General features: G+C 38.8%; 1 protein-coding gene across 5 annotated transcripts in view; it reads right to left on the minus strand.

Annotated features, from left to right (window-relative positions):
- The window catches only part of prpf4bb (pre-mRNA processing factor 4Bb), a 53,351-nt gene that overhangs the window by 10,905 nt on the left and 19,947 nt on the right, over window positions 1–22,499 (minus strand). For all 5 annotated transcript variants that reach the window (XR_005942601.1, XR_005942599.1, XR_005942600.1 and 2 more), the window contains exons 5-13: window positions 21,329–21,410; window positions 19,712–19,922; window positions 17,395–17,468; window positions 13,786–13,876; window positions 10,556–10,703; window positions 7,069–7,206; window positions 4,319–4,472; window positions 3,002–3,116; window positions 1,236–1,387 (exon numbers count right to left, since the gene is read on the minus strand). Coding sequence is in view for 1 of the 5 variants with exons in the window: in XM_041183823.1 (XP_041039757.1) it covers window positions 1,236–1,387; window positions 3,002–3,116; window positions 4,319–4,472; window positions 7,069–7,206; window positions 10,556–10,703; window positions 13,786–13,876; window positions 17,395–17,468; window positions 19,712–19,922; window positions 21,329–21,410 (1,165 nt within the window). In the remaining 4 variants the exon portion in view is untranslated. The remainder of the gene's footprint in view (window positions 1–1,235; window positions 1,388–3,001; window positions 3,117–4,318; window positions 4,473–7,068; window positions 7,207–10,555; window positions 10,704–13,785; window positions 13,877–17,394; window positions 17,469–19,711; window positions 19,923–21,328; window positions 21,411–22,499) is intronic.

Genomic DNA, 22,499 nt, shown 5'->3' on the forward strand with positions numbered 1-22,499 from the left:
CAAAGTTTATTTTCTTCTTCTACTTTTTTTTGTCATCTTTTGTTGGTTTTTAAAAACTTCCCCAATCCTAGTGTAGAAGACACTAATACAATTAATCTTTGCCACATTTTATGTTTTCCTTTCAATTTGATACTATCCTTAACTTCCTTGGTTAACTATGGTTGGTTTATCCCCCACCTAGAATCCTTCTTCCTCACTTGGATACATCTTTGTTGTGAGTCATGAACTATTTTCTTAAACACTTGCCATTGTTCATCAATCGTCTTTTCTGCTAAACTCCTTTCCCAGTCCACTCCAGCCAACTGTGCCCTCATTCCTTTGTAATTACACTTATTTAAGTTAAGTACAGTTGTTTTCGACCAAGTTTCTCACTCAAACCAAATGCTAAATTCAACCATGTTATGGTCACTGTTTCCTAGGGGGATCTTTTACTCAGATCATTTATTAAACCTGCCTCATTACACATTACCGGATCCAAAGTAGCCTGATCCCTGGTTAAGAAACTGTCCCAAATACACTATGAATTCTTGCTTGTGGTTACCTCTGCCAATTTGATTTTCCCAATGTACATGAAGATTAAAGTCACCCATGATTAATGCGCTGCCTTTTTTACATGCCCTCATTAACTCCTGATTTATTACCTGTCCTACAGTTTGGCTACTGTTAGGGGGCCTATAGGCTACTCCCACCAGTATCTTCTTCCTCTCGTTATTTCTTACCTTCATCCATATGGGTTCGACATCTTCCGATCCAAGATAATTTCTTGCCATCGTACTTATTCCATTTTATACTAACAAAGCTACCCCCACCACACTTTCCTTTCTGCCTGTCCTTTCAAAAAAGTCACATACCCCTAAATATTTAGTTCCCAGCTTTGATCTCCTTGTAACCACGTCTCCATAGTGGCTATAAGACTATACCCATGAACCGCTAATACAAATATGATAATATTTATACAAAGAGTGTACATCAATTTGTCACTATGATTTAATGATATAACAGGAAAACTAAACGCTCTCACAGCATAAAAAACTTTACTACTCAAAAATTTAAAAATTATTCCACTTCTAAAGAGTTTTAGTTTTAAAATTAATTTTTCCTTAGTAACTTGACATAAGAAATTTGAGAATTCATTGCTAAAGCATCAATTTTAAATGCAAATGATTGATAAACAGAAAGTTAAAGTTCTCATCGCCTCACGGATATAAATCAAATTCCAAGATTCATTTTCCTACCTTATTTGGCATTTTGCCCTTTAAGTCCATCATGAGTTTCAGCATATGATTATTAGTTTTGCCAGGAAATAGGATTTTTCCTGTGTATAGCTCATAAAGTGTGCAACCAACAGACCACAAGTCTATGGCATAATCATAAACCTTTCCAATAACTGTAAAAGATAAACAGAAAGTACTTAAGCTTACATACACACATGTACTGAAACATTCCTGCTTATTGCATTTTGATAAACAAAGTGCTAAAATTAAAACTTAAAATACTAAATCTACAGCACTGTATACAAGCAGGGTCTTGCTCTTAAGCGTACATATTCAAGACACACAAATGACAATACACTAAGGCACTCTTCAAAATGATGGTAAAACACTGAATTACAGATATTCTTAAAATGAACTTGTGATTTTAGCTAAATCATTGGAGTAAAACACCAAAAGGGATGCAAAGGCACATTCCTAGCAGGAAATTCTCAGACAGTTCCCTTAACGCGTTTACTGATCAGGAACAACTTGCATTTATGTAGTCCTTTAATGTAGTAAGATATCCCAAAGCACTTGTGGCAAGAGAAGAAAAATCTTTTGACAGATCAAAAAAGTACAATTTTATTAATGGTTTGGTGGAGAGGGCACCTATAAATAATAAAGCAGTGCTCCAACATGTTTTCACAGCACGCAAGCTTGCACCTATAACTTACCCCCTTACTATGTTCTTGAACTCAAATATGCTATGTCTGCTTGAACCACTCAGCTAGCTCCTAATAGTTAGCTATAAAACAGCACCACAGTAGACTTGGTAGAAAAAGTCTTCACTTTAATTTCATAGTCAGTGCAGATGTAGATGCAGCAAGACCTGGACAAGATCCAGACTTGGGCCGACAAATGGCAAGTAACATTGCCACACAAGTGCCGGGCAATGACCATCTCCAATGAGAGAGAATCTAACCATTGCCCCTTGATGTTCAATGACATTACCATTGCTGAATCTCCCACTATCGACATCCTGGGGGTTACCACTGACCAGAAACTGAACTGGACTAGCCATATAAATACTGTGGCTACAAGAGCAGTTCAGAGGCTAAGAATCCTGTGACGAGTAACTCACCTCCTGACTCCCCAAAGCCTGACCACCATCTACAAGGCACAAGTCAGGAGTGTGATGGAATACTCTCCGCTTGCCTGGATGAGTGCAGCTCCAACAACTCTCAAGAAGCTTGACACCATCCAGGACAAAGCAGCCCACTTGAATGGCATCACTTCCAGAAACATTCAGCCTCCCTGACACCAACAAACAGAGGCAGCAGCGTGTACCATCTACTGCAGGAACTCACCAAGGCACCTTAGGTAGCACCTTCCAAACCCATGACCACTACCATTTAGAAGGACAAAGAAAGCAGACACATGGGAACACCACCAGCTGGAGGTTGCCCTCCAAGCCACACACCATCCTGACTTGAAAATATAGCACAGTTCCTTCACTGTCATTGGGTCCAAAGCCTGGATCTGCTTTCCTAACAGCACTGCAGGTTTACCTACACCACATGGGCTGCAGCGGTTCAAGAGGTCAGTTCACCACCTTCTCAAGGGCAATTAGGGGTGGGCAATAAATGCTGTCCTAGCCGACACCCACGTCCCGTAAATTAATTTTTAAAATCATCGGGGTAGACTCAGGAGGATGGTAAAAAGAGGGAGGAAATCAAATTACCATTACGTAAAATTAAATGTGCAAATTTTCATCTGATTCAGATATTAGATAAATACTTAAAACTTACTGATTTCAGGGGCTCGGTAAAATCTGCTGACGAGGTATGGCGTTATATCATTATCAGCCACATGTGAAGCTGAGCCAAAGTCACAAAGCTTCAGGATGGTTTTGGATTCATTTACCTGTAAAGAAGAAATCATTGTTGCATATACTCGGCAATTAGTTCTTAAGGGTTTGCAGAGAAAATTCACAGGAGTTTTTGACAGCACTAATGGTTACACTGTTTTAAAGAATTCTCAGCGCTCAGTAATATCATTGCAGATGTTGATCGATTCTCTGAAATTAGTGTCACTGGAAAACAGTTTGTGATCTTATAATATGGCATTTATATTGTACCTATTCATGTCAAAATATCACAGAGCATACCACAATGATTTACTTTTGAAATGCATACTGATTTTAGATGTTTGCTTCAGTTTCACAAAAACTATAACAATCTTCATCTCCAACTGTGTTACTAATCTCAAGGGCACCTAATAAACTGATCATCAACTTAAACTGGTGGCCAACCATTGTGTTTATAAATAAAGATTTAAAAACTTACTGATTTCAGGGGTTCAGTAAAATCTGACAAGGAATGGTGTTACACCATTATCAGCCATATGTGAAGCTGAGTCAAAGTCACAAATGTTTGCCAAGATGTAAACATTTCACAAATGACTAATTAGTACATGAATGATTTGGTATTAAGTTGCTTCAAAAATCTGCATCTCTGAAAACTAATACTTGCATACAGATTCCCTCAGATTATCCTCCTGGATTTTCCACATTCAATCCTTTAGTCAGTGAAGAACCACATTGTTTAAGCAGGTCTTATATTTTATATGTAGTATTATGAGTAGGTGTCAACAAAACTTTCTCCCCATGAAAGAAGTGTATATCTTAATGTTCAACACACCAAGGCAACAATGCTACCACACAAATAAACTAAAAACACACTGGTGCAATTTAAAACAATTGCTGTAAATCTGAAAAGTAAATATGTCTGTGTTTACAAATGCATCCACCCACAAATCCTAACCCCTCCTAATTTCCACTCCAAACTTAATCTAGCCATTCTGCTACCTTCTGTTTCTCCTTTTTCTTCCATGCAAGCAAATATCTACCGGGCAATTCAAGAATTTACAAAACTCAGCTGATGAGAAAGGAGTGCCCTATCAATGCGTTTTACCTAGGAATGATAAAAAAAATGTTTTAAAAAATAAAATTTTACAGAGATTCTTCCACCATCCCCCCTCCCCTTCCCAAGAATATCAGGATATCAAAAGCTTTTGATGGAAACTACCTCTTTAAGCCTATATTATTGACAAAAGTTGCAATTTACCAGAATATTGTCAGGTTTGATGTCAGCATGCAGGATGTTACATCTCTTCAACAGTTTCAAAGCCAGGAAAAGCTGTTGGCTGTATGATCGTACCGCCTTTATATGAAGGCCGACATCTTTCCCATATTTTTTCAACACCTCACGTAAGTTCATACTGTGCAAAAAGGAAAGAAAACGTTTTAGTACCAAATGTATAAAAGTACATAATAAAATGTAGGTGTTAACCAGTAATGTAATTTTTGGAGCACAAAACTCATTTTAAACAGAATTATAAATACAAGGGGAATCAACTTATATCCTTTTTACTTGGTTCAATTGAGTAAAAAAAGTTTGCTCCGTATCTTTTAAAATATGCCAAGTGATACTCAAGTGAAGCCAAAATACTTCTAATCACATCTATTTGGTCTTAGTCAAAAACTAACAGCCTCAATTTTGCTTCATATGGAAGATGTTACAAACAAGCCCTCTTGTTTCCAGAATCTCAACACGCTTAGCTGTGCTAAAGTGCAAATTGTGCTGTGATCTTATGAGAATCATTCCATTTTAATCTCTCCTACAGTAAAGTCAGTTTGCTTCCAGTTTCACAATAGCTTTGCTACAAGTACTCCACTATTGGTCAAAATCCTGTTTTTAAACCAATTAACTTCCTTATCAATCATGGATTCTCAGTTTCCTTCAACTGCTGGTGCAGGGTAAAGGGAAAGCATATCAATATCAATGCTCTAAACAGGATTAGAGTTGGATTTGTGGTATTTTTTTAAAGAAATGCTTTAACAAATCATAAACGCTACTTCATCTGATACTCTGTCAACATCCTCAGTGAGTACTGCCCCTCATTTCCTACCCTCTGAACTTGCTTGTAAAGGCCAGGAAGATGAAACTCCTTATTGCTAACTTCTTTAAATAGAAAGCATCCTCCACTTATCACAAGGATAACCTCCAGTTACCCCTAAGGAGAATCACAAAACAATGCTCCTGAAAGAGATTATGAGCCACAATAGTGGGGTCCCTTTATTCTCCTTCCTACAGTAACAAGCTTGTACTGAGAATGAACAAAAATAACATTTACTGCTCAAAAGAAAGATGTCATGCAATTTGAGATTCCCCTCCCCAAACCACTCAAGATTAAGGTTCATAGTAAAAACGACACTGCGAAAAGATCCAGTTCACAACACTGAAACCCTCTCTGCAACATCAAAAATCAAGGGCAGAAATTCTATGCTTGGCTAATTCCAAAATGCTTTGTGCTGAACTATGCCAAGAGACTGTAGCCCACCAAAGGGCTTACAACCATTTAAGCGTCAACATTAGTGAAGTACTGGTGCCAAATGATGTCAAGAATTAGATGGCAAAATCTGGCTCAAAGAAAATGATAGAAAAGCAAAATACTGCAGATGCTGAAAAATCTGAAATAACATACTCAGCGGGTCAAGCAGCATCTGTGGCAAGAAACAAAGTTAAGGTTTCAGATCAAGGTGACCTTTCATCAGAACTGATGAAAGGTCAACTAGACTTGAAACACTAAACTCTGTTTCTCTCCACAAGTGCTGCCTGACCTATTGAATATTTCCACCATTTTCTGTTTTTATATCAAAGAAAATTATTGTCCTGGGACTGTGGTCAGAGTCATGCTTAACTTGGTCACTATGCCAAAGCAAAAGAAGAACACATCAACAAAGATGATTTAGTAGGCCTTAACCTTGCACTGTGTGTTTCTGCAGGGTGAATTTTGAAGAATCATAAATTATCTAGCATTGTGACGAAACAATTTCTTGGGCAACCCACCTCAAGAAACAATTTCTTGGGCAACCCACCTCAAGAAACAATTTCTTGGGCAACCCACCCCAAGAAACAATTTCTTGGGCAACCCACCCCAAGAAACAATTTCTTGGGCAACCCACCCCAAGAAACAATTTCTTGGACAACCCACCCCAAGAAACAATTTCTTGGACAACCCACCTCAAGAAACAATTTCTTGGACAACCCACCTCAAGAAACAATCACCAGAGCTCATTGGTCCATCCATTGTTATTTGCAGTGGCTTTAGCATCATATGTCTACGTAGTACTATTTCTCAGGAATTCAAGACAATGAGTGAGTTGACAGCTTAAAACTGAGGGAAGATATTCTGTCTTGGTGAGTTGGCTGAGGGAGGAAATATTGGCCAAGACACAAGGAAAACACTTCTTAAAAACAGTACCTAAGAATCATTTAAGCCCATTTGTTGAGAAAAGTTTAACTCTTACTAATTGTAGAGAGGTAGCTGCTTTCGAAATGTGGAAAAAGACTGATCGCCACAAGCGGTTTTTTCTAAATGTAGCACAGAACTGACACAGTGACATTAACTTTCAAAATGTCTGTTTTCCCAATTCTCCCTATTAATAACTTTTGCTTATCCCTGGTAACACGAGTTATCAATGCAGTTACAATATTACCAGTAGCCACTTAACTATGAAGTTTCTCCAATAGTGTTAATTAATTGCATTTGGTCCTTTACAGAACTCTTCAACATAACATTGCAAACACCCATTCCAAGGACTCTGCACTGCAGCCAGAGTTGACATTGGCTCGAGGATCCCTCCATATTACAAGGCCCGCAAAAAAAATCCCTAATAATGCTGATCACAGCACTTTGTTTGCTTCTCCCCAATCCAGTTTCTACCACATCCCAATCAAGATATTGGTAGTTGTAGTGAGGGGCCGGTGAGAAAAGAGATTTACGTGTGCAGGGTTATACAGTAACAATTTACCTCAGAGGTTCAAAGACCAAACAGAGATGCTGCTTGTGGTAGAAATGCCTAAAAAGTCTCAGGCAATGGAACTTATCATCAGGATCTGCATCATTCAGCTTCTTCAGGAACTCTAGCTCCTTCAAACCAGTCTTTTGCCTATCAACACAAGCAACAATTAGCCTTAATTTTATTAAGAAAACTGAACAGCAATTAAATAAATTATATTATACAATTAAGAAAAAAAACCCAATATAATTGATGGTCCAAGTGCTACAACTGACTACAGCTTCCTTGGGTTGGGAAGGAGGCAGATATTGGGCAGAATTCCGCTGGAAGTGCACAGTGAGTGTTGGGTGATGACAGTAAGAGACTGAAATCTATTGCTCCTCACAACTCATATCCAGCGAACACTTACCATCTAAGCCCACGTGATTAAAAAAAAACACATGTAACAGATTTATTTGGAAAATGGAAGTACATGGTAAAGGGACAGTGGTAAATTAGAACATAGGAACAGGAGGAGCCCATTTGGTCCGAGGAGCCTCTTCTAACATTCAATGAGATCATGGCTGATCTGCAACCTAACTCCATACACTCACCTTTGCCCAATATTCCTTAATACTTTTGGCTGAGAAAAATACAAGTTTTAAAATTAACAACTGATTTCGAATCGAGTGTTCCAAACTTCCATCACTTTTTTACACAAAGGAATGTACTTCCTAATGTCACTCTCAAAAGATCTGGATCTAACTTTTAAGGCTATGATCCCTTGTCTTTGACTCCGCAGTCAACTGAAATAACTTCTAATGCAGCCTATCTGTTCCCTTTAACAACCCAAAAATTTCGCCAAATCGCCCATAGCCTTCTAAATTCCAGGGAATACAAGCCTAGCTTGTGTAATCTCTCTTCTTAATTTAATCCTCGGAGTCCAGGTATCATTCTGGTAAATATAAACTGCATTACGTCCAAGATCAATATATTCTTCCTAAAGTGTGGTGCCCAGAACTACTCTCAGTACTTCAGGAGTGATCTGACCAGGGGGTTTTGTAGCTGAAGCATGACTTCTACCACATTGTGCTCTCAATAAAAACCAGGATTCCATTAGCCTTTTTGGTTGTTTTCTCTACTCTTCATGTCATTTTCATAATGTACCTGGACTCCAAATCGCTTTGGACCATCACAGTTTTCCCCATTTACAAACTACCCTGTTCTGTTCTTTTTATATCCAGAGTGGATGAACCTCACATTTGTCTACATTAAAATCCATTAGCCAGAGTTTGGCCAATTCACTCAAATATCTCTTTGTAATTTTACACTTCCATCCGCATTGCTTACAATACCGCCTATTTTGGGGTCATTGGCAAATCTAGATATGTGGCTTTTAATCCCATCATCTAAGTTTTAATGAATAGAGTGATTAGTTGAGGCCCCAACATAAATCCTTGCAGGACACCACCAGTCACATCTTGCCAATTGAAGTACCTGCCCATTATCCCTTCTGCCGCCCTCCACTCAGCCAATTTCCTAACAGATCAGCAATTTGCCTTCAATTCCAGGAGCTTCAACTTTAACCAATCATTTAAAAATGAGTTTATCAAATGTCTTCTGTAAGTCAATATAAATAACATCCACAGACCCTGTAAAACTACCTTAATCACCTCTTGAAAAAAATTAATCAGATTTGTCAAGCATAGTCTACCCTTTACAAATCCATGCTGGCTCTCTTTGATCAGTTGAATATTTTCATGTTCAGTCACCCTATCGTCAATTATAGACTTTAGCAATTTTCCAACAACTGATTTTAGGTTAACTGGACTATAATTCCCTCTTTCACCTTCCTTAAATAACAGAGTGATGTGCATATTTTTTCCAATCTAAAGGAACAGTTCCTGAATTCAAGAAAACTTTGAAGGATCATTTGGGAATCTAGTGTTCTCTCGTAGCTCTTAAAACCTTGAGGTGGAAACCATCTGGTCCTGAGGATCCATCACTTTTTAGTGCCATTAATTTTGTTATCTTGCTTACATTAATTTTTACTGAGTCCCTGTCCCAACAATAGTTTCCTCGGGTTGTCTGGCATGCTAACCTCTTCCTCTATACCGAATACTGATGCAAAGTAATTAATCAGCATGTTCACCATTTCCTTATCACTAGTAACATCACCATTATCGGTTTTCAAGGGGCCCACATTGCCTCTGACTACCCTCTTTTCCCCAACGTAATTATAAAAATTACGTTGCTTGCCTTATTGGCTAAGGGACAGAGAATAGTGGTGATGGAATGCTTATCTAACTGGAGAGCAGCATGCAGTGGGAATGCAAGGGGTCAATGTTAAGAGTCATTGCTTTTCTTCTCATAAATGACTTGGACTTGGGTATAAGGAGTGCCATTTTGAAGTATGCGGAGAAGGCAAAACTTAATGTACAAAATTAAATAGAAGGAAGTATAGTTGCAGACTTCAAGCTGACAGGCTGGTGACTAGTTGGACAGGGTACAGATGCAATTTAATGCAGATAAATACGAAGTGAGGCACTTTGGGAGAATCAATATGGGCAGGCAGCTTAATCTAAATTCTACGACTGAGTGGACCAGAAGGACCTGGAAATGTACATTTACAAACATTTGAAGGTGGCAAGGAAAGTCAAGGTGGTTGAACAAACTGCTTCCTCCAACAAATGAGCCAGAAATCAAGTTGTATTTAAAATAATCGCCAAAAGAACTAGTGGTAAAAACAGGAGAAATTTCTTCAGAGGATTGTTGTGATCTGATTCATACTACTTGAAAGGGTGATGGAAACAGATTCCATAGGAACTTTTAGAAAGTAAGTGAGCTTGAAGAGGGCTAATTTGCAGGGTTATGAGGTATAAGTTGGTGTGCAGGACTAAGTTAAGAAGCTCCTTCAAAGACCTGGCATAACCAGGGGAGGCCAAACAGTCCTTTAGGTGCTGTGATATTCTATTATTTTATAACCCATGTGCAAAATAAACTATACGTTTCCTTATAATCAAGGTTACAGTTGCCCAAAAGCAATCATGGAAATATACTCCAAAATGAATGAGCAAGTCATGAATCAATCTAATGTTACACCTTAACCTCTCTGTCCTTTTTTAGGGTCAGAATAGTTTTTGTTTATTGTTCTGTACAGGCTTTCAGAGAAAAAAAAAAACACCTCATTGCACAAAGTTTTGGATCATTGTGCTCTGCAGGGCTGACTGCCAAGGTGCTGTATTTGTCTTTCCTTTAATTTCATATAAGCTCCCCATGTCTATGAAAGGAGAATGTAACCAAGAGTTCTCTCCTCCACATCCCCCCCCATCACCATGTACTTATATGTTTTACATGTGCTTACACAACATACTTGTATTTCATGCTTTTGCTACAGTAATGTTGCTTGCATACTGCAGCAATTATACAAGTCATACTTGGCAGTGTAGAATGGTACAATAACTATGATCTCATATCAGGACCTTGGCACAGTTCAAACTTCCCCTCCGAACAGACTTACATGAGCTCATTGTTCCTGATGATTTTGACTGCCACCTCCTGGCTAGCTCTTGCCATGTCTCTGGCACGTACAACATTACTGAAAACTCCTTGACCAGTGTAACCGTATACACTGTAACGTTTATCAAGAACTTCTCCAATATTCACTCCTGCAAAGCAAGATGAACATTTACAATGGGTTATAACTCAAACAATGATGTTGCATGGAAGTAAGAGAACCTTTCCTTAAATGACCGAGGATTACTCGTGACTAACAAATGCATGGTCAGGTTGTCAGGATTTACTGTTTTCCCTGTACCTAACCTTTGTTTCAGAATTTGTTAGTTACTTAAGATGCTACCTCATGCAGCTGGTTTATGGTGTGCTCTTTCTTCAGTGGCTTCTCTACCTTGTTAGGCTCACTAGCGTCATTAGTCACTGGTTAAGGAAAGCACCTGAATTAGTTTCTATGCTTCACAAAGAGGTCAAATTTCCTCTTTAACTTTTCCTCCCTATTGGGAAGCAGCTAATTACTTCATGTCAACATGGTTGAGATCTGGTCTGAATTATGCAGAATATCATGGGGAACAAATATAATTGTCCACTGCTAACAAATATAACAGATCAAAACATTTTATCACATTCAAATGCCTATTTACAATGGGTTGGCTAAAGGACTGTAGGTTGAATTATTCAGTGCAGATACTGTAGTTTTTCATAATGTGGTCAATTAAATGATTGGTGAGGTCTGAGCTCAGTTTAATCCAAGACCTATAGATCTGTTCTAAACCCTTAATATCATTCACAGCACGGTCTTATACCACTTTAGAGCTTGAATGCTCATTACCAAAGTATGGTCAAATGTGGGCTTGTGCCAGAGAGAAGTCACCATGGGACTCTTCTTATGTGCCTCCTGGAGGCCAGCTTAATAGCAGTCCTGGCAGATGCCTGGAAGGTCTCTTACTTGCCCTCTCAGCTGGAACTGTTGTGAGACTTGGAGAGCTGAATATGGGAAGAGAAAATAACTTAAAATCAACAGCAACTTGCAGCAACTAACCCTCCACACCCAACCCCCAAAAGAAAGCTAAAATTCTTCTCTCATCTCAACAGCATCAATTAAAGCAACTAAAGGCAGGTAAATGTAAATTTGTTAGCAGAGATCCCTTTGGCCATTGTGTCAGTGGTTTAGCAAGGGTTTGCCCTTGGCCTGAAAAACTTCCAAAATAGATGGTTCAGTGCCACAAGCCATGGGAGCTGGCTCAGTATCTATAACATTGCAGAAATAGAATTTGACTAGTAAGGATCTTGGGATGTAGGACTGTCAGACATCACAGCCCGTCACACTCAGCTTGCCTCAACTTTATCACAAATTAATCCTTCTAGTCCACAAGGATAATTTGAATTACAGAACCAAATCTGAAAATTCACTGGTGGTAGGTAGGAATTAATATTGAGCAAGGCTGTCCAATTTTTAGTCCTTCAGCCTTCCTCAACACGGCCCCAAGAGAGAATATAATTTCCGTTCAACCATACAATTCTGGTTCATTAGATAGCAACAAGGACATTCTCTAGTGACAGAATCTGACACTCAACTACAGAATTTAATGTTTTGCTCATGGGCAGAATGAAACAAGCTTCTATTTGTCAAAAAAAACCTTGAACCAGAAGAACAAGAAGGTTTCAAAATAGGGAAACATTTTTAGTTCAGTCCTCTGTTAAAATGAATATGATGGAAAACTAGAGATCAGTGCAAAGGAGAAAATGAGCGATTAGTATAAACATAAAAGCAGTCACAGTGACTTACTAGGAATAAAGCCAGAAAAGATGCTTAGTCCCAGACAGTTTGCATCAAATTATTCCAAGAAACAGTCAAAGAATGGGTATGCATTAGATATAATCTTTCAAAGGTCCATGAATTCAGGGATAATACCAGAGGATTAGAAGGCAGCAAGCATTACATATAAGATGGTTATTTCAGATGACAGGCTCAGGTTCATCGATGTCACATGTGGATTTTCAGAGGCTTTTTGAACAGGTATGCTCAAGAGATTTACTTGCTAAAATGTAGGTCACCTGGACTGTAGCAGTTTTGTGGTATAATTGAGAAAGTGATTGGGGGCTATGGGGGACCTACGTTGGGATACAAGTAACATTGTTGCATCAAAAGAAGCCCCACAATTAGCACTAATGGCTTCAGCTTTTCTTTGAGTGAGAATGAGAGAAAACACAGTTTAACAAATTAGGAGGTGGTTCACCCGTCAAATAAGAATGGCAGGTGACTATTCACGTTAAGTCACTAATCCTGTGTTCGAGGAGAAAGTCACACTCAAGAGGCAGTTTACAGCCCATAGGCTCTAACACATACTCCTTGCAAGCATGGCTACCAGCTTGGAGTATTAAATTAGCCCTACAGTCAATCTAAACTTATGTAGGAAATAAAATATTGAACAAGAATGAAAAGTTGACAAGCATGCAATTGCGTTCCTCTGAATATGAGTGTAATGAAAGCTCAACTCTATATAACCAATACTATACCCGACATGGATGTGCTTGATCCTGGCAAGTGAATTGCAGAAGTGGAAAGGCTTCAGTGCTCAACAATGGCAGACAATGTCAAGCATTCCATACTAGCATCCTTACTATTACAAACAAATAATTTTACACAGGAGAAGATATTCTGAATACATTTATCAGGATCACTTTGCTCAACTGGGAAAAAAAATAACTAGAATATCATACTGCAAGTTTCTCCAAAAATTGCACTTTCAAAGATAGTTTTAGAATGAAAAAAATTATACAGAAGAAAAGAGGAAAAGCTACTCAGCAGGTCCGGCAATGAGAAAGTAAGAACTTGCATTTATGCAGTCCTTATGAAGTTATGGCATCCCAAAGCCCTTTTCAGTTAAATTATAACGTTTGATGGTAGCCAGGGTTATAATGGGGGGGGGGGGGGAAGAGAACAAAAACAAAAAAATCAATGAACAGAAATCTTCTTTATGTTGTTTTGAGGGATAAATATTGGTCAGAACACCAAAATTCTGTTTCTCTTCAAATAGGTTTTACCTGCATCTAAGAAGGCAGATGGGGCCTTTGATTAACATATGATTTGAAAGTTAGCGCTTCAGTCAGGACAGCACCAAAGTAACAGCTGAGATTATGTGGTTGAGGCAGAGGACACATCATTTCATTAAGCCTTTCTATGCCACTTTTCAACACTTATAGGAGATGAGGAAATAATTTTCAAATACTCACGATAGTAGCCTTCTGCATCAGTCCAGTTATCCCTGAGATTGGGATTTTCTTTGAAATCTTTCCCAAATCCAGCAGCTCTCAGATGAGCACTCTGGAGACAAATAAAAATGCTTTAGACTTCAAAGTTTCATTGATCATTAATGCTTCCAAGTGGATACAGCTGAGACTCTTGAAATCAATCTGTTTTTCTCCCCATCCAATAATATGCAAGTCTACAAGATTAAACTCTAAGAAATTATATTCAAAGCCATTCAGCACAGATTTCTAAAAGGCATATTATCTTTGACCAATCACAGAAATTTTTGTAGAAATAGAAAGGATAAAGGAAATGTCATGGATTTTCAAAAGCTGTTTTTCTAAAATACTATGTCAAAGTAAGTTCCAGGGCATAGGTAAAATAAAATTAAAAGCTATAAAGTCAAATAAAAATCATCATTTTGCAAAACACTTGTGGCAGGGAACTGCACATCTTAACCATTCTTCATACAAACCCTTCTCCAATTTATGATTAAATCTGTGCCTTATTGTTACCAGTTTGATATTCATAGCCATCCATATTCTTGAAGGCCTTCATCCCTTAAACATTTCAGCTCCAGGAGAAAAAGAGCCAAAGACTTTCTCAATTTTCTTTTCATAATCACAATCCCATATCTCTGGTTAACATCCTAAGGAATCTTTGCTGCAACTTTTCCATTGCTTTGACAGGTCTCCAGCAGTAAGGTGTCCAAAACTTCTCACAATCCCCAGCAATAACCTATAGTTTCACACAGGTTCAATATTAACTCTTTTGTATTCTATACCTCTGGATGTAAAACCAATAATTGTTTTTTTTTAATGGTCTTACCTATTTCTGATGCCACCTTATCCTGTGTATTTGCATATCAAGGTCCATCTGCAACATTACTCCACTTAAAATTTTGTAATTTAAGGTGCATTTGCTCTTGGTATTATTTACAAAGTGTATTACTTTATTTTTTATACAATGAACTATGTCTGCTACATATATGCTATACTTCAAAGTTGTGGCCCTGCCATGCATATTGACTAAAGATTTTTAAGGGCGCTCTCCGAAACTGCTTAGATATTGCATTTTGTTGGGAATAATTTAGAGGTAAGATATTTAAGTCCAAGCTGGGGATACAGATAGAATCCAAGAAACGCAAGTGCTTCTGGCAGTTTTATATTACTGGAAATAAGGCATTTTTTAAAAATTCATTCATGGGATGTGGTCTTTGCTGGCTTGGCCAGCATTTTTATTGCCCATCCCTAGTTGCCTTTGAGAAGGTGGTGGTGAGCTGACTTCTTAAACCGCTGCAGTCCATGTGGTGTAGGTACACGCACAATGCTGTTAGGGAGGGAGTTCCAGGATTTTGACCCAGTGAATGTGAAGGAACAGCGATATATTTCCAAGTCAGGATGGACCTTCTGGCTTGAAGGTGATGTCGAAGGAGTCTTAGGGAATTCCTGCAGTGCATCTTATAGATGGTACACACTACTGTTACTGTGCGTCGGTGGTGGAGGGAGTGAATGTTTGTGGATGTGGTGCCAATCAAGCAGGCTACTTTGTCCTAGGAAGTGTCAAGCTTCTTGAGTGTTGTGGGAGCTGCACTCATCCAGGCACGTGGTAAGTATTTCATCACACTCCTGACTTGTGCTTTGCAGATGGTGGACAGGCTTTGTGGAGTCAGGGGGTGGGATACCTGTCGCACAATTCCTAACCTCTGACCTGCTCTTGTAGTCACAGTAGTTAAATGGCTAGTCCAGTTCAATTTCTGGTCAATGGTACCACCCCCGCCCCCCCCAACCCAAACAAGAGTGCTGATATTGGGGGATTCAGTGATGGTAATGTCATTGAACATCAAGGGGCGATGATAGGATTCTCTCTTGTTGGAGATGATCATTACCTGACACTTGTGTGGCACGAATGTTACTTGCCACTTGTCAACCCAAGCCTGGATATTGTCCAGGAATAGACAGAAATAGTGGATATGTGACACTACGTAGTAAGTTACCGTGTTGCAGTTCAGCTTTTACATTAAATGTGAGTTCAAAGCCGTAACATTAGATATGTGAGAAACCCTGAGACACACTTGAAGCAAGTTACTTTGATTCATAGTAATGTAATAAACATTAATTTCTCTTCCAATCATGTGTCCATGTGTGTTACCTTTGCAATTAATTAGAAGCAAAAAATTTGGGCTGTATTTATTGTCAAAAAATTGAAATACTGAAGAGCGTGGGATTTAAAATTATAAAATTAAGATATCATTTTTCCCCAACACTTCAGATTTTGATTCAAAATAAATTAGGTGTGAACATCTCCGAAACAAGTGAACTGGAAAGATAAAAATCACAGCTGGGCATGGGATTAAACGGGGAAGCCAAACGACGACAGAAGAAATCATTTTTGGAAACACATGAAAGCTAATCCAGTTACAAGCATGAAGAGTTTTGATTTTGTATATTCTTGCCCCATAATTTGGAAGTGGATTATTCTCTTGAAACTTCAAATTGAACACATGATGTGGACGTACTAGCTTATTAACTGAAATCACAATGATAAGGTTTGCTGCAGTGGGTCACAATATTAGATTAGGTAGTAACAAAGCCTTAAGTCTCAACTGCGGTACTCTAAATCTGAAACAAGATAGTCAGGTTGGAAATTACAATGTTAGCCTCAAAGCTTCTGCTCAACATAATCTAAGGATATATGTTCGAAGCACCACCACCAGGCAATTGTTCCACAAGCTATTAAGTTAAACAAAAAGCAGTTAATGGGCCATAACTTCCTCGGAGTGACAATCAGCATCTGTGCCTTGTTACTTATGGAAAACTCCTTCTGTGCCGGGTGAGATCCAGACAACATAGCTGTCTCTGAAGCCCAGCGTTGCAGACCAGCAAAGTCTGATCAAAGAAGGACACACTCTTTTTTACCACACCAGCTGCCATAAACCAGGTAAGTTCAAAGGTCCCATTGAAATTGGCAGGCCAGGGAGAAGATAAGTCTCTAAGGAAAGTGGATAGGATTTGGGCGGGTTTGTGTGTGTTGGGGGGGGGGTGGATCGGAGGTCCAGTCGGGTCAGGGGGTGGTAGGGTGGTAGGTTCTGGATGGGTGGGGGGGTGGGGCAGGGAAAGAGGTGGGTATCCAGTCAGGTTGAGTTTGGGGTGGGGTGGGGATTGTCATGGGTGTAGGGGTGTCCTGAAAGAGTGGGCGGGGGGGGGCAGTCTGTGTCTTTACAATAGTTACTTATAAGTTAGAAGAGGCTTTAATTCTAACATTTTCTGAATAACTATTTGTGTAACACAGCTGGAATCATCCAAAGTTTGAGATTGAAATTGCATTTTTGGATGGTTCCCAGAACAGGGCAATTTCCCAGAGGAAGTTTGCACTTCTAGGCAATTGCCACGCAAACCCTTACCTTTCAAGTTCCGAGAGACGTTCCCCAGCATATCTTTGGGTACCCCCCCACTCCCAAAATCAGAGGCTGAAGAGCTCAGGAGTTATGGCCCATTATTTACCATTTACATTCAGAGAGATGAACTAGATCTGACTTGAACACAGCCTTTGGCTGTGCATGATCTTTTGAAAGCAAGATACAGCATACATACATCAAAGTAGGCAGCAAACATGTCATCAGATTCAGTAAACATATCTGGAACTGTTGGCTTCTTCGAAGCAGCTCCTGTGAATAAAAATAATTAAGTTCAGACAATACTGTCCACGACTTCAAATACAAATTTAACATTGCAAACAGGCTAAATTCATGACTACAGACACTGGAAAAAGGACAATCTGCATATTTAAAGCATTAAGAGGAGATTCTTGACACCACCCAAGAAAACAATATATTTGTCATATTTTAAAATCAAATTGTTGGAAAACATAATTTGAACTTGAAAAGGGAGTTAGAGGCAAACTACAACATCATAGAGCTTGAAAAATCTCCAACATGCTCCAACATTTTGTTTCTTGCTGCTTGGTACAGAAAGCAGAAAAAATGCTTTAGGATGCTGACTGCAATTTTCAAACGGTTCCCAAAAGAGGAAGCTTTTACAGTATTATTGCTTTTAAGCCATGCATTCAAACCAAAATGTGTACACTATTATGATTTTTTATTCATATTTGTTTAATGTGTTCCCTGGAATATTGATAGAAATGTTTAGTTCCTGTGATGAATGGCTGTTTGATCCAAAGCAACAACCATAGCTTGGACACGGAGGGAAGAATTTGTTGCTCATTTTATATGGGGAGACCCTTCCTATGATGCTTCTTGAAGATATCCAGCACAGCTTTCCCACAGTCACCAAAGAGTTTGCTGTCCACTATTCTCCTCAGTAAGTCAGGTGGAACATCGAACATCTTCAGCTAAACAATGTGGTACAAAGCAAATCCTTAGATAGCCACCTTGTCTTTTGATCAAGGACATCCACATCCATGATTGACTAGTGTACTAATTTTAACATTTGACTGGTGATGCCCACATCAGTCTGTACCTAGTAATGAGCTTGGTAATGGTTAAGTCACCTTGGTGAATTTTTCGTATAAGCTTCATGTCAAATTCCCAGTTTCTTTCTCAGATGAAATGGCAGTTCTCTGATGGGTAACTTCTTGTACACAGAATATGCAAGCCATTAGGGAGTTGTAAAACAGGAACCTTTTCAGCTCTTTGATGCATGGCACAGCCTTAAACGACTGAGAATTCTTGGGACTTTCACTGGGACAAAGAAGAGCAATAGGAGAGAAAGGGAACAATACAACCACATGGTTTGCAAAAATAGATGCTAGGCTGCCAAACTTGATGCAGAACTCTGAAGGTAGGTTGAAACCTCAACTACTACTGGAGGAATGATGAAAGTCCCTACAATGTTTTATTCACAGTTTTGTGAACTGACTCAGAATATAGCTTTATTGACACATCCTTAAGCAAGTGGCCACGTAATTGCTCCCTGTTTACACTTGATTCCCTAACAGACTTAAGAGGACTCCATGCGAAGCTGCAGCCTCAGATCTCTGTATCAGGATGACCCAAGCATGGAAAACAGGCTGATGGCCAAGATGACCTTTCAGAGGATGTAGTCAGGTTACACTTTTCTGTTCAGTTGAGAACTGAATTCACTCTGTAAAATCACACGATTAAGAAAGAGATGTCATTGGAATCAGTCACTTAAAACACACTTTAAACCCAGAAACAAAAATCAAACAGCTTCTACACAGGTCAACCCAATTAACTTATTCCTTGGTAGACTGCAAAGCAAAACATCATGAAAAATGATCAAAGAACCTGACAGAGCTAGAAATTAAACTCAAATAATTCAAACCGATTTTCTTTTGCCCATGAAGACCACAGGAGAGGATATGGAACTGTTCACAATTAACAACCAAAATGGTTTTGAGTCCAAACTTCGATTCCCAGTCTATATCAAGTTAGCCAGGGTAGCAACTGGGGAATGGTTACTGTTTTAGTACTCCTAGATTGTGGGCTAGAAAATTAACCTGGGTTCCATTCCTGATCATCAATTCTTGCTGAAAAAGTGTGACAAATATCAGTTGAGGACAGTGTTGAATCTTGGCTGAATAATCTACAGTGCAAAAACTGGCAACATTCACTGCATTAGGCTCATACTTTAAGTATTGCGACTCAGGGAAGGTACTAAAAGGGTGCTTGCTCACCATGGAACTGTCACTCTGCATGAAGCCAATGTCATTAGGAGTGGAGAAGAGGAGGAGTTAAACAAGAGAGGGAAATAAATAATCCATATATGGCACCTTAATTTTTGAAAATGAGGGAAACAATTAAGAATGCGACATAAATTGCACCTCAAAGTGAAGTCAGGGAGATCATGTGGCTAAAGGAGAAGAAACACTCAAGCTGCCAAAGATTAAGTGATAACGCAAACACAATCCAAGCTAATTTCCAAATCCCACCTTCTTTCTGCTCGAGTGCCATGAGGTTGCGTTTGGCATTCACAGAAGCCTCAAAGGTATCAACATTTTCCCTTTCGTATTCCTTGACATCAGCTGCAGCACGCTCAAAAATGTCATCAGGAGAAAGAGAGCGGCTTCTAGTGCTGCTCTGAGGACTGTTTGGTTCAGACAATCCAGACATGTTGCTGTCTTCATTTGGGTTTCTATATTTCTACAAAGTAAAATAAATTAGTTTTAATTCAACACCTTAACATTTGTAAATGTTACCTCACATCCTTGGTTCTTATTCTTTAAGATTGTGCCTTAGCAGCAAAGCGAGACACCAGTGAAACTTGCATATGTAAGGAATGAAAAGAATTGCTTAGATTCTCATACATCAAATATGCAAAGTCTGTTGTACATGGTAATAAATCCATATCAATATACAAAACAACTTCACAACTTCGAAATTTGTGAGCAAACTTTGAATACCGTTTCATAAAAATATCAAGTTGGGTGTTGTTCCATGGCGACAAGCTGTAAAGAGTGCAAAGTACTCAGGTTCATTTCTAAAGGAATGGAAATCAAAAGCAAGGGGATAATCTTAAATTTACAGTTCTGGTCGCTATACAACAAGAAGGATATTAAAGCGCTGGAGAAAGTACAGAAGAGATTTACAAAGACGTGCTCAGAATTAAAAGGCTTCAATTATCAAGAAAAATTAAGCAGGTTGGGAATCTTTTTGCTGGAGATGAGAGCAAGAGGAGACCTGACAGAACTCTAAAGTTATGAAAGGATTTATAGGGCCTGTGGAGAAACTGCTCCCACTTGTGGGGCATAAGATAGCTACTAAAGGATCAAATAAAGAATTTATTAATGAAGAGTGGAAGAACGTGGAATGCTCTGCCACATGAAGTAGAAGACAACATTTATGCGTTTAAAAAGAGTCTTAATGCATACAAGACAATGGAAATGATGGAAACTGAGGCCAGGGTGGGAACAGGTAATTAGAGTAGTAGGCTGTTCACATGGAGTATAAACACCAGGGCAGGCTAGTTGGTCCCAATGGCCATTCAAATGAAATGCTAAAAATTCCTTCCCCCACACCTAAGTCATTTTCACAATTGCACAGCTCACATCAGCCATCTAAAAAGGATTCAACAAAACAAGGTAAAGGCAAAATACTGCAGATGCTGCAAATCTGAAACAAAAACAAAAAACGCTGGAAAAGCTCAGCAGGTCTGACAGCATCCAAGGAAAGACAGGGTTAACGTTTCGAGTCTGTATGGCTCAGAGTCATACCAACTCGAAACATTAACTCTGTCTCTCTCTCTCCACAGATGCCATCAGACCTGCTGAGATTTTCCAGCATTTTTTGTTTCAACAAAACAGGATACAACTGAAAGATGCATGAGTGTGTGCCATCTTCTTGTTCCTAGCATTTAGAATAATGGAGCAATTCAATAAATTAAAATGCATCCAAGAGCCAAGAGAAGCTACTTGAGACAGCATCCATTGCAAAATTAACAGACTTAACTAAGTTGCTTTTTGTTTTGGTTTCATTCACTACTTCAATCCAATGAGAACAGATAACAGATTTTTTATTTCAAAGGCAGAATCTAAAGCCTGAAACCATACCTGAACAATTGCCAATCTCTGTTCACGCCTTTGTTGGATAACAGCTTCTTCATCTTCCTCCTCTACATCAAAATCCTCAAGACTAGATGAAAAAAAAATGAAAAATGTTACATATTACATAACACAAACTGAATAAGCTAAACTTGGGTTAAAAAAAAAATCGCTCCTGAATTGGAATTGTTGATTATCTAACATTTACAAGCCTAGTTTTGGACTCACCACAAGTGGAAACATTTTCTCCGATATACCTTATCAAATCCTTTCAAAACCTTATAAGCCTCTCTTTGGGCACTCCTTACCCTCTTTCAGAGAGGAGTGCCTCAGCCTGTTTAATCTTTTTTGATGGGTATAAATTCAGTTCTGGTATAATTCTTGTAAAATCTTTTTAGCATATTCTCCAGTGCTTTCTCAAGCGCAATTAGGGATGGGAAATAAATGCTGGCCTATCCAACAACACCCACATCCCATGAAAGAACATCAAAAAATCCTTCTGATAATCTGGAAAACAGGATTGTTCATAGCACTCTAGGTGTGGTCTAACCAAGGATCTGTACAAGTTTAACATAACTTCTGACTTTTAATTCTATTCATTTAGAAATGAACCCTTGTGCTTCTATATGACCTTATTAATCTGCATCACAATGTTGGTTTGTGCAGCTGTTCTCCTAGATTCTTTTGCTCCTCTATGCCACTTTGACTTATTTTCCAAGGGGTATGTAGCCTCTGTATCCCTTCTGCCAAAATGCACCTACTCACACTTATCTATACTGAAATTAATTTGCCAATTTCATGCCCACTTTCCAAGATTATTAATGTTTTGGCACACTTCTACGAAATTAACTATACCTCACAATTTGGTATCACCCACAAATTTTGAAATTATTTAGACTCTGAATTAGAAATATAATTTGTGGAAGGGTAAACGCCAGTGGTGCCAGCACCCCTCCTTGTGGAATACCCGTCACCTTTTTCCAGACTGAGTTTTGGATTGTAGCCAGCTTCTAATTCAATCTGCTCCTAGTCCTTTGATTCCACATCTCAACCTTAGGCATGAATCTTTTAGGTGGTAACTTATCAAGGATATGCTGAAAATCCAAATATATTACATCTACCACATTACCCTTGTCTACTCTTACTTCTTCAAATAACTCAGTAAGGTTGTTAAGGCATG

The sequence above is a fragment of the Carcharodon carcharias genome, chromosome 3 (assembly GCF_017639515.1).
Source record: "Carcharodon carcharias isolate sCarCar2 chromosome 3, sCarCar2.pri, whole genome shotgun sequence".
NCBI lineage: Eukaryota > Metazoa > Chordata > Chondrichthyes > Lamniformes > Lamnidae > Carcharodon > Carcharodon carcharias.